This window comes from Dreissena polymorpha, chromosome 7 (genome assembly GCF_020536995.1).
Source record: "Dreissena polymorpha isolate Duluth1 chromosome 7, UMN_Dpol_1.0, whole genome shotgun sequence".
NCBI lineage: Eukaryota > Metazoa > Mollusca > Bivalvia > Myida > Dreissenidae > Dreissena > Dreissena polymorpha.
This window is the reverse complement of record NC_068361.1, coordinates 38,915,048-38,928,767: the sequence shown is the minus strand read 5'-3', so window position 1 is coordinate 38,928,767 and position 13,720 is coordinate 38,915,048. Positions and strand designations below refer to the sequence as shown.

Here is a 13,720-nt window from a genome sequence, read left to right as displayed (position 1 = left end):
GCTCGCCCAATTATCGATAATCGGATTAAACATACCATAAAGGTGTCAAGTCGTTACCGCGCTATGGGAGTCCGATTAAGTAATGTAAAACAAACTGTGAATGTCTATAAAAGACGTGCGGTAACACCAAAAAGTGATTGACTCGATCGTTTTATGAATCATTTATTATCGCCTATGATAAACAATTTAATTAAAAAATTAATGCATGCCGTTGCAACGATCACTTTCTTGTGATCTTCTCGGGTATTTTAAAAGATCTTATAGCCTTCTTAACATTGCAGAAAATAAGATCGTAAAGGAGAAATGTGCTTTCAAGCAGAGAGTGATCTTGGACTTTTTCGTGAAATCGTAAACTTCAAGAATTAGTAGGTTTTGAGATTGTGAATATCTTAAAAAATAATTATGACGCTGTTTTTGATTGTGTGTATGTTTTATGAAATGTGGTACATGTATGTATTGAATAATAAATCGTGTATCTACAACAATCTTATTTGTGTCGTCACTCGCATATATGACAAATGCCACGTACGTACATGTATAAAGCACCACGCTCACTTTGGGATTAATCAAAACAAGTCGGTATGGATTTTTTTTAGCTTTTAATCGATTAAAAACACATTTTTTAAGAATGCAATTAACATCATCAGTACCTGCGAACAGTAATCACATGGTACATGTAAATGTATATGGTTTGTTTTATTTTTATGTGATTCTGTACACAATGCATACCATGTATATTTCGGCAATATGCATACACTTGGTAAACCGGAACTCTCTGAAAACCGGACGATAAGGCCGGTCCCGAGACTGTCCGGTTTACAGAGAGTCTACTGTATCAATGATGAAAAGTGCTGTGCACAAGAACCATAACCCTATACTTTGTTAAATAATAGTTATTGGCCTTTGTTTGCAATTTATTGTCTGCAGAAACAACATGCCAGGTACAAATGCGTTAAAAACATTATAAAGAAAGGCATATGCCTTCTCTAACAACTTTACGTTTAATTTTGCACCTATCCATAAACACAATTTATTTGGCTGGGGATATCAATCAATTCAACAAAAATTGCTTGTTTTGTTTTATCTTATTGCCAATACATTTAAAATGAGAACTTGTTCAACAAAATACAAATGAGCCTTGTTCTGAGAAAAACGGGCATAATGCATGTGCCTAAAGTGTCGTCCCAGATTAGCCTGTGCAGTCTGCACAGGCTAATCAGGGACGACACTTTCCGCTTTTAATAGATTTTCGGTAAAAAGGGACTTCCTTCAAATGAAAAATACCATTAGAGCGGAAAGTGTCGTCCCGGATTAGCCTGTGCGGACTGCACAGGCTAATCTGGGACGACATTTTACGCACATGCATTATGCCCGGTTTTCTCAGAACGCGACTCAAATATCCTCTATCTCCCTCAGATAAGGACACCCAGCAGCAGCCCTGTGCCAAGCAGCGACACTACGATGCCGACCAGATCCGGCGGTACATGCAGCGGCAGCGGGCTGACAGGGTCCGCCAACAGAAAGAGGAGGAATCCCGTCGGCGCGAGGAGGACGAGGCCAGACGCAGACAGCTTGAGGAGTTGTACAACAAACAGAAGCAGGCGTCAGCGTCGGCGGCCGCACATGGCGGGAAGAAGGAGAAAAACAGACAGAAACAGGTACCTGAATAAATGACCTAAGTAACAGAAATTGTTGTAGATGACATTGGTTCAGGGAGACTCCAAGCTGGGCTGTTAAGTCTGCTTAACATCTCTCAGATTGTATCATTATTAGTGATAAACCATCCAACTTGGGAACTCTGGTCCTCTTTATTTTCTTTGAGGATCTGGCTGAAACTTCCACAGGTGAATTTCCTTAATGTGTAGATGATCTTAAAAAAAAGGAATTTTTGCCGCATCAAGTTTTGGCATAATTTTTTTTTATATGGTCTGCTTTTTAACCAGGTTTTTCGAAGGAAAAAACTGGTTATTAGATTGGCGAATGTAGGCGGGCGGGCGGAACAAGCTTGTGTAATAACTTTGTCGTTCATTGTGAGATATTAAAATTATTTGGCACATTTGTTCACCATCATTAGACGGTGTGTCGAGCGAAAGAATGACGTCGATATCTTCAAGGTCATACTTTGAGGTCAAAGGTCAAAAATGGCCATAAATAAACTTCTCCGGGCTATAACTTTGTCATTCATTGTGAGATTTTAAAATCATTTGGAACATTTGTTCACCATCATCGGAGGGTGTGTCGCGTGAAAGAATTACGTCAATATCTCCAAGGTCAAGGTCACCATGACTAATCAAAGCGCTGAAGGCACTGAATTTGTACGCTATTGCATAATCTTAGACGCAACTCAGTTTTCAAAATTATGTTACAGCTTTTTGTATCGCACGTTTGAAATGAACAAAACCCATTCAAATTTATTAAGAGTGTGTCTAAAAGCACGGGTAGAATTGTGGGTGCACTGTTTATCCTAATAGTTTTGTTATAGAGATAACTTAGACAAAATAACGTCTCTTTTTCTTTCGCAATTGGTTCCTGCAATGGCAACCATCTTTAGAATGTTGGTTTCCTTGCTAGAGAATAACTAGCCTAGAATCATGTACATGTTGTGTTATGTGTATCTAATATTTTTATTATTTTCTTTAAATTATTGAGCAACAATTTTGCCGACATGACAAATTACATAACGTAGAAAGATGAGCCCCCTCTGTACGTTACTTATGACGTTATTTTGGTCCAGTTTGACTCTTTAAGAAAAAACCTATAAAGTCATGGATAATGACATTTATTTCATTGCTGAACCCTTTTTCTCACGCATAGACTTGCATAATCCCAACTGGATCGATTCCCCAATGCATCTGTATCAGCGCAACTCTTATCAATTACTGCATACATACTTCTTTTTTCTTCGCTGTTCAATGCCAGATTATCCCGTATATTCCATTTTAAATAGTAAACTCAAGAATTTCATAAACATAAACATTCGCCTTTTTTCTTAAGTAGCAAATTAATTTTTCGCATATGTGACAATTAAAAGATGTGATGAAATAATGTCCAATTGAGACGGGGTTTTCCAACTGAACACACGTATGTCGCCTGACTTGCTGTTCAATAAATACTCCCCTCTTCACTCCACCCCTCCCTCCTTTGTGATTGAAAATGAGAGTCCCTTCACCTTTAAAAAGAAAATAGATGAGCGGTCTGCACCCCCAAGGCGGTGCTCTTGTTACATTCTGTTTTCATTTATATTTTTGAAGAAATACATCCAAAATGGGGAAAAAATGTGGGTCTTCATGAAAAAAAACAAGTCAACATACATATAAAATTACTTGGGACCACTAAAGTGGAGCTACCCCCCTAAATGGCCTGGTTTCATATGTGTGGTTTCTCTATGACAGGTGTTAGAGGCAATGCAGGCAGCTGGCTTGGTGACAGACATGGGAAAACATACCAGCACTGTACATGACAGAGCACGATTCATGGTAAACATTGTTCTTTGTAATGCAATGCCCCCAACATTATTCACCTGTTTAACTGTATTGCTCCTTAGCAGTTTACTGAAGTTTTCACTATGATTCTATCATGAGAATCTCTGTAAGAAATATCAAGATTTTTTGGTGCATTTAGGTGGGTTCAATATTTCTTATCCATGAAGAGCCCTAGATAATGTGCAGTTTAGCGTAAAAACATACGTTTTCATTTAATTTAACAAAAAACATTTTTCCGCTGTTGTTTTCCAATTTGGGAGCACAAGATTAATGTGTCCGAGGGTGAGAGTTAATGCATGTGCTTAAAGTGTTATCCTGATTAACCAGTGCAGACTGCACAGGCTAATCTGGGACAACACTTTCGGCACATGCGTTGTTAACCCCCGGTTTGTTTGTCTGTTCCAGTTTGGGGAGGACAAGGAGAATGTGTCGGAGGGTGAGGGAGAGGACATGGAGGTCAGTGACAGCAGCTCCACACTGACTGGGGACGCCTCTGACCTAGAGACCCCCACTGCTACACTGCTCAGGTAGAGGGGGGGAGGGGTGGGGGGGAACTGGGGAATTGTAGAGGGGGGGAGGGATGGGGGGGGGGGGAACTGGGGAATTGTAGCAACACATTTGGGCCATGCTCTGTGTCATCCCAGATTAGCCTGTGCAGTCTGCCGAAACTGGTTTTTTTGCTAAGAAGAGACTTTCTTTAAACAGAAATATCATAAAAGCGGAAAGTGTTGTCTCTGATTAGCCTGTGCAGACTGCACAGGCTAATCTGGGACAATACTTTTCGCACATGCATTAAACCCTCTTTTTATAGAGCACAGCCCATTTTAATGTGTAGCTTTCTCTCAATTGAGTCTTGCTCTGTGAATACTCGGCTAAATACATGATTGTGTGTGAAGGGTTGATACATGATTGTGTGTGAAGGGTTGATACATGATTGTGTGTGAAGGGTTGATACATGATTGTGTGTGAAGGGTTGATACATGATTGTGTGTGAAGGGTTGATAAATGATTGTGCGTGAAGGGTCTAATACATGATTGTGTGTGAAGGGTCTAATACATGATTGTGTGTGAAGGGTCTAATACATGATTGTGTGTGAAGGGTCTTAATACATGATTGTGTGTGAAGGGTCTTAATACATTATTGTGTGTGAAGGGTCTTAATACATGATTGTGTGTGAAGGGTCTTAATACATGATTGTGTGTGAAGGGTTGATACATGTTTGTGTGTGAAGGGTCTAATACATGATTGTGTGTGAAGGGTCTAATACATGATTGTGTGTGATGGGTTGATACATGATTGTGTGTGAAGGGTTGATACATGATTGTGTGTGAAGGGTTGATACATGATTGTGTGTGAAGGGTCTAATACATGATTGTGTGTGAAGGGTTGATACATGATTGTGTGTGAAGGGTCTAATACATGATTGTGTGTGAAGGGTTGATACATAATTGTGTGTGAAGGGTTGATACATGATTGTGTGTGAAGGGTTGATACATGATTGTGTGTGAAGGGTTGATACACGATTGTGTGTGAAGGGTCTAATACATGATTGTGTGTGAAGGGTGTAATACATGATTGTGTGTGAAGGGTCTAATACATGATTGTGTGTGAAGGGTTGATACATGATTGTGTGTGAAGGGTCTAATACATGATTGTGTGTGAAGGGTCTTATACATGATTGTGTGTGAAGGTCTAATACATGATTGTGTGTGAAGGGTCTAATACATGATTGTGTGTGAAGGGTTGATACATGATTGTGTGTGAAGGGTCTTAATACATGATTGTGTGTGAAGGGTCTAATGCATGATTGTGTGTGAAGGGTCTAATACATGATTGTGTGTGAAGGGTTGATACATGATTGTGTGTGAAGGGTCTAATACATGATTGTGTATGAAGGGTCTAATACATGATTGTGTGTGAAGGGTTGATACATGATTGTGTGTGAAGGGTTGATACATGATTGTGTGTGAAGGGTCTTATACATGATTGTGTGTGAAGGGTTGATACATGATTGTGTGTGAAGGGTCTAATACATGATTGTGTGTGAAGGGTTGATACATGATTGTGTGTGAAGGGTTGATACATGATTGTGTGTGAAGGGTTGATACATGATTGTGTGTGAAGGGTTGATACATGATTGTGTGTGAAGGGTCTTATACATGATTGTGTGTGAAGGGTTGATACATGATTGTGTGTGAAGGGTCTTATACATGATTGTGTGTGAAGGGTCTAATACATGATTGTGTGTGAAGGGTTGATACATGATTGTGTGTGAAGGGTCTTATACATGATTGTGTGTGAAGGGTTGATACATGATTGTGTGTGAAGGGTCTGATACATGATTGTGTGTGAAGGGTCTGATACATGATTGTGTGTGAAGGGTCTTAATACATGATTGTGTGTGAAGAGTCTAATACATGATTGTGTGTGAAGGGTCTTCCTACATTAGCCTTCTGCAGTAAGCACATTATAATATGTGATAACAGTTTCTGCCTAGACTGGATTTACAAGAGACTTTTAGAAAGGAAAAATTCCATGAAAAACAAAAGTTTTGTTCCTGATTAGCTTTCGCGGACTGCACAGGCTATTTTGGGATGACATTTTAGGCACATTTTCTCAGAACAAGGCTAATTTTAATGTGTCGCTATTTTACAATTATTTTCCAGTCTGTTAGGGTTGTTTATTTAGTTGCTCTCACGGTCTCTCAGTCTTACCGCTTAACATGTTATAAATTTGAAGAGGGCATTACTTTCACATTTTTTATGTCATTCAATTACAAATTTTAATGTCATGTCCATAAAATGTACATGCGAAAGACACTTTTCATTCCCTGTGACCCAAACATTTGCTGAGTTATTTGACCTTGAATATAGCTCAAGAAGAGATGCAGGGGTATTAGTCAAGTTTGTGATAAAACTACTGTTTAATGTAATGCTTTTACCTACTTTGAACAGTGTAAGGAACATGTCTGACACATAGACTAAAGTGCAAATCGGTATAACTATACCACTTATTTAAATTATACTCTGAAAACTATTTATGGTACAGGTTATAGTTATATTGCTGGAAATGTGCTGTTTATCAAACCAGTTGAAACAAATGAGGCACACTCTGGGGGAAACAGGGCTCAATGCACGTATCTAAAGTGTCCTCCCAGATAAGGCTGTGCAGTCCACACAGGCTAATCAGGGACTACGCTATTCGCCTGGACTGGATTTTCTGCTGGAAGAGACTCCCCTTATATAAAAATTTCCTTTAAAGCTTTAAGTCTCTTCCCTGATAAGCCTGTGCAGACTGCACAGGCTAACCTGGGAAACACTATGTACATGCATTAAGCCCCCTTTATCCAGAGTGCGGCTCAAATGTAAATCTTTGTGAATCCCTCCGTGATATACGTCAGCATGCACAACGTGAATCCCTCCATGATATACGTCAGCATGCACAACGTGAATCCCTCCATGATATACGTCGGCATGCACAACCCTTACAGCTGAATCCCTCCATGATATACATCGGCATGCACAACGTGAATCCCTCCATGATATACGTCAGCATGCACAACGTGAATCCCTCCATGATATATGTCAGCATGCACAACCCTCCATGATATACGTCGGCATGCACAACGTGAATCCCTCCATGATATACGTCAGCATGCACAAAGTGAATCCCTCCATGATATACGTCGGCATGCACAACCCTTACAGCTGAATCCCTCCATGATATACGTCGGCATGCACAACGTGAATCCCTCCATGATATACGTCAGCATGCACAACGTGAATCCCTCCATGATATACGTCAGCATGCACAACGTGAATCCCTCCATGATATACGTCGGCATGCACAACGTGAATCCCTCCATGATATACGTCGGCATGCACAACGTGAATCCCTCCATGATATACGTCGGCATGCACAACGTGAATCCCTCCATGATATACGTCAGCATGCACAACGTGAATCCCTCCATGATATACGTCGGCATGCACAACTTGAATCCCTCCATGATATACGTCAGCATGCACAACTTGAATCCCTCCATGATATACGTAGGCATGCACAACGTGAATCCCTCCATGATATACGTCGGCATGCACAACGTGAATCCCTCCATGATATACGTCAGCATGCACAACCCTTACAGCTGAATCCCTCCATGATATACGTCGGCATGCACAACGTGAATCCCTCCATGATATACGTCAGCATGCACAACGTGAATCCCTCCATGATATACGTCAGCATGCACAACGTGAATCCCTCCATGATATACGTCGGCATGCACAACCCTTACAGCTGAATCCCTCCATGATATACGTCGGCATGCACAACGTGAATCCCTCCATGATATACGTCAGCATGCACAACGTGAATCCCTCCATGATATACGTCAGCATGCACAACGTGAATCCCTCCATGATATACGTCGGCATGCACAACGTGAATCCCTCCATGATATACGTCGGCATGCACAACGTGAATCCCTCCGTGATATACGTCGGCATGCACAACGTGAATCCCTCCATGATATACGTCAGCATGCACAACGTGAATCCCTCCATGATATACGTCGGCATGCACAACCCTTACAGCTGAATCCCTCCATGATATATGTCAGCATGCACAACGTGAATCCCTCCATGATATACGTCAGCATGCACAACGTGAATCCCTCCATGATATACGTCGGCATGCACAACCCTTACAGCTGAATCCCTCCATGATATACGTCAGCATGCACAACATTTACAGCTTAGAGTGCCACAATTAAGTGGGTGTAATTTATAGGCCATCATAATAATCTGTACATGGTGTAAATATATCAGTATCACACAAGAATTTGATGTCAGGTGTTTGAAAGGGGAAATACAATGTTAATGTCAGCTATTAACCCTTACAGTGCTGGAACCGAATTTTGAAGGCTTTTGCAAACAGTTTGGATCCAGATGAGACGCCACAGAATGTGGCGTCTCATCTGGATCCAAACTGTTTGCTATTCTGATAGTATTCTTTGAAAAAAATAGAAGAAAATGCTAATTTTAGAAATTCAGCAGACAACATTTTAGCAGATGACAAATTACCCAGCATGCAAAGGGTTAAAGGTCAAGTGATGAATAGCAAAGTATTGGATTGTACTGATTATGAACATCAGATGGCAATATATTTGTTAATTGATTTGTTTTGATTTCATGATTCTTCATTATTTAGCTGTTAAGCAATAAGTGCAAAGTTTAAATTAGAAAACTTGGAACATTTTAAACATGGAATATGCTGGGATGTGTTTACATCAAATTGGATATTGTAACTAAATAAATAATTTAGATAGTTTTGTAATGTGATTAGTTGTTCACCAGTAAACGGTTTTGCCTTAGGGCACATAGAAAAAAATAATGAAGCAAACAACAACAAAAACCTTACACACCATGTGTTACTTCTTCATAAAGTAAACATTTTAAATAAATTTAATATGCGGATAGTATTGAGTGTGCTAAATAGGAAAAATATAGAGGATTTGTTGAATTTGATGGAATATCGATTTTAATATAGAAAGATCATAGAACACACATATGAAATAAAATGGATATTCCACTTAAATCCAACACATTTTCTGTTTATTTTATGCTTTTTTCACCGTTAATTTACATTGAAAAAGAGCTTAATTGGAGAATTTCGCTGGAATAGTGACATCATTTCGTCAAAAAAATGACATTATTTCACAGAAAAACAGTGACAATTATTGATAATTTTTACTGTTAATTTTCACTGTTTCAAACAGTGAATTATTAGTTTTAATTCACTGATATTTTTCTACAAACCACCGGAAAGCATAAAATAGTATTGCATTTAAATGTGTCTATATAGTATAGAATGAGTATTTCAGGAGAAATATTATAGTGCAAAGTGTTAAAAAGCAGATCCAACATTTTCAAGCTGATTTTCATTTCAGAAACAAAATGGACATAGATGGTGTCAGTAATTCTCGGACACTCAACACCAAAGACGTGTTGAAACCATTGCGACAAAAAAACATTGACCTCCCAGAACCCCCTGCCAGTAATGCACGAACATTCCTTGGTGATCTGTCAATCGACGTCAACAGTGTTACCTCAAAATTCACGCAAGCTCTTCAGGAAAAACTGAACACCGAACCGCGATCACTGTCCGGTAGATTTAATGGTTTGAACGGTGAAGATAATTATTTAAGTGATCTGGGTCGATTGCATGATGGCGGTGCGCGGAGTCGGGCAGAGCGCATACAGGCCATCAAAGACACTGCGGCCACACTGCAGAACAGGCTGAAGGAGGAGGCCAGGAAGATACAGGCGCAGTCTGTTACTCATTCAGATGAAAGTGAGTACACCATTCACCATTTTAGGAATGAGGTGGGGGCCCTTTAGTTTGGAAAAATTTATATTGTTTTGACTAAAATTGAGAAATTGGTGTAGGTTCTTCTTCCTATCAATACTTTGAAATTCAGAATGAGTGCTTTCAATATTATAATTACTTAGGTTTAACTTATAATGCTGGATAGGATTATGAACTTAATGTTAAAATAAACTCCACCCCCCCCCCCCCCCCCCCCCCCCCGGCCTAACATCTTACTAAAACATCGGAGCATCAAGCTTGGATTACATGTAGCAAACTTTATGGTGGTGTTGTACTTTTGTTTCTATTAAGGATGAATATTGCAGTTAGATTTTATTGTGAAGTATCTTAATTCCTAGGTACATACTAAATGCTACTGGTAAATATCAGATTATTTTAAAAGGCCAACTAGTAAAGAACTTAATTCAAATATATATTATTATACATCACAATGCTTGCCCATGTACGATTCCTGTTTACCTGTCATATTTTTTTAGATGGTGCTAGCAAACCCTCGGTGCGGTGGAACGATGCAGACGTGCGAACACGCGACAGGGAGGAGGAATTTATGTCTCGCTACGAACGTGTTACTGCTGCAAACGACAAGTTCTCCGTATTTACTTCAAATCTTCCAGGTTTGGGCATATTACTTTTAAATTATAATTTGGTTGTACTTGCGGAATCATTTTCTTATAAAAGCATGTCAAACATATTTTCAATTAAAAATACAACATTTTCATAAGGATCATGCATGATAATGAAAAAGAAAACTGTGAATTGTTTGTCAAAAAAAAGATGGTTTAGGCCACAACAAATTGATTAGATGTTTTGGATTTGCAGCATCTAAAAATGGTAAAATTAAATTTAAATATTTTCATTTCTTTATTGAACCGGACATGTGCATGTTGTCTGGCTCACAATTTTGTTCACCGAAGGCTGGGTGTCTATTCATTTTAGTGAAGCCTACATTTTGTATGACATAGATGAAATTTTTACGTTTAACACTTGATGACACAAATGGCGACATTACGCTGCTAATTTGTAGTGTCAGTGAAATGAACCAACTGTTTTCATACAGTGATTATCATTGATGACACTGGCCTTGACTTTGACACAACACAAGTTACTATTAAACCGTTTCCCTTTCAGAAGCAAAGTGAAAATGTGCAACCAGCATAAAACCAGAACAGCCTGTGAGTTACTCGCAGTCTGTTCAGGTTTAATGCTGTTTGCTGCTCATCAGTATTTAAGGGATCGAAATGAAGCCTTTAAAACTTGAATCTAGTAAGAAAAGTCTTGAATTAAATTTAACTTTCGAAGTGACTACAAATGCATCAAAATACATATCTTAGTGGTAAAGGGTAAAATACGTATCAAAGTGGTAAATGGTTAAATATATATCTAAGCGGTAAAGGGTTAAATATGTATCTAAGCGGTAAAGGGTTAAATATGTATCTAAGGGGCAAAGGGTTTAGCAAGAATTTGTCATAATCAATAATCGTGACCATTTTTGCAGGCTCACAACCACGATCTGTGCAACCAGAGCCATCGGGTCCCAGCCCTGAAGCTATAAAACCCTCAAAACACACCTCAAACAGGGTACCAGACAAAATAGACGACACTATCACTGAGACATCAACGTTCAGTGAGATAACGCTCACAGACGAGTCAGACTCGGACGATTTGATGGGACGAAAGGTGTGAAATGTAGATTGTCTTTTATTGTTGACAGATATTCTGTATATTTCCAACTAAAAGCTCACAGTAGATTCTTCATTTTCCCTGAGAGTGAATTTTAATTTTGTGCCAAATCTTTTAATATGTTTTTGTGCCCCAGTAGATTGCATATAGTAGTCAGACTGTCCTTCCGTCCATAAGTCTGTCCTTTAGTCTGTTTGTCCGTCAGTCCATCAGTCTGTCCTTCAATCTGTCTGTCCATCAGTTCGACCTTTAGTCTGTCTGTGCTTAAGTCCATTAGTCCGTTGTCTGTCTGGTTTTCTTTTTTCTGAGTTTTTATGCCCCCTTTCGAAGAAAAGGGAGCATATAGTGATCGGACTGTCCATCTGTCTGTCCGTCTGTCTGTCTGTCTGTCCGTCTTTCCGTCACACTTTGCGTTTAGGTTTCGAAAAATGCTCATAACTTCTATGTCCCTTGAGATATAACCTTCATATTTGGTATGCATGTGTATATAGACAAGGCCTTTCCATACGCACAAAAATTTTTACCCCTGTGACCTTGACCTTAGGGTCCGCTATTAGGTTTCAAAATCTGCGTTTAGGTTTTGAAAAATGCTCATAACTTCTATGTCCCTTGAGATATAACCTTCATATTTGGTATGCATGTGTATATGGACAAGGCCTTTCCATATGCACAAAAATGTTTACCCCTGTGACCTTTACCTTGAACTTTGGGTCTGCGTTTAGGTATCGAAATCTGTGTTTAGGTTTCGAAAAATGCTCATAATTTCTATGTCCCTTGAGATATAACCTTCATATTTGGTATGCATGTGTATATGGACAAGGCCTTTCCATACGCACACAAATTTTGACCCCTGTGACCTTGAACTTGAAGTTAGGGTCCGCATTTAGGTTTCGAAATCTGCGTTTAGGTTTTAAAAAATGCTCATAACTTCTATGTCCCTTGAGATATAACCTTCATATTTGGTATGCATGTGTACATGGACAAGGCCTTTCCAAACGCACACAAATTTTGACCCCTGTGACCTTGACCTTGAACTTAGGGTCCGCGTTTAGGTTTCGAAATCTGCGTTTAGGTTTCGAAAAAAGCTCATAACTTCTATCAAGCGTTTATAGGGGGCATAAATCATCCTATGGTGACAGCTCTTGTTTTTCCTAAAGGCTTTCAAGTTTTAAGTGAGTTTTGGTATGTGAGTTTACATTCATGACTTGCAGATGAAGTTCAAGTTTTGTTCCGGTTCATTGATTTTTGCAAAGTTTGGGGCTTTAGACTTAGAAATTTCAGGGCTTGTGCTGCCATTAGCCAAAATTAGCCAATGGCTACAAATTAGCAAACTTGGCTGAACAAAATTGTATTTGGCTACAGCTTTTTCTTCTTAAAACCTCATAAAATAACCAAACTAAAAATAATTACTTTGTTTTAAGGTAACTTTGGCTCCATAAAATGTTCTGCCATGAAAAGCCCTGGCTATTTTCTCTAGAATAAATGTTTCCTGGATTTTTTTCTTAAACGCTTGCAGATATAAACCTCATTTAAGGTGTGTGGATCTACCGTCATATCATGACTTACAGATCAAGTTCAAGTTTCTTTCTTGTCAATTGATTTTTGAAGTTGCAGACCTTGGACTTAACAATTTTCTCTAAAATAAAACATTTTCTGAATCGTTTTTGAAACGCTTTTAGATACTTATCTTATGTTTGGTCTTGTATATTTACTAGATAATCATATTTTGTTGTTGGAAACTTTTTATTTAAAGATGAGCAAGAAAGTTGGTGTATTTCAAGTATTATACATTGTGTTGAAAGCAAAATGAGTGCTGTAATCACAGAATTAGGGTTATGATAAAACAAATAGACTGAACTGATTTAACAACTTGGTTTTCCCTTCAGATTGGTACTGGTCTTAGAAAGACCGAGTACCATGTTGGATCATCAAAGTCAGACTTGTCAAGCAAACCCCTGAACATCCCCCCACCCACACAACCCGTCGTCAAGGCCAGTAACTCCTGGGAGAGCCCATCAGTGGACGACTACAATGTGTTCAGTATATACTCCCGGCGACAACAAGAGAGAAGTAAGTTGTATTTATTTGAACTTTTATCACAACTTTTTCTTACCTTTTGTGTTTAGTACTATGGTAAAATTTATAATAAAACAACAAATTTGAAGAC

At 38.9% G+C, this 13,720-nt stretch overlaps 1 protein-coding gene across 2 annotated transcripts in view; it reads left to right on the top strand.

Moving 5' to 3' along the window:
• LOC127840148 (centrosome-associated protein 350-like) overlaps positions 1-13,720 on the top strand; it is a 130,529-nt gene that overhangs the window by 87,160 nt on the left and 29,649 nt on the right. For both annotated transcript variants that reach the window (XM_052368627.1, XM_052368626.1), the window contains exons 14-20: positions 1,417-1,658; positions 3,393-3,476; positions 3,888-4,009; positions 9,434-9,837; positions 10,350-10,487; positions 11,369-11,550; positions 13,440-13,623. In XM_052368627.1, the coding sequence (XP_052224587.1) occupies positions 1,417-1,658; positions 3,393-3,476; positions 3,888-4,009; positions 9,434-9,837; positions 10,350-10,487; positions 11,369-11,550; positions 13,440-13,623 (1,356 nt within the window). The remainder of the gene's footprint in view (positions 1-1,416; positions 1,659-3,392; positions 3,477-3,887; positions 4,010-9,433; positions 9,838-10,349; positions 10,488-11,368; positions 11,551-13,439; positions 13,624-13,720) is intronic.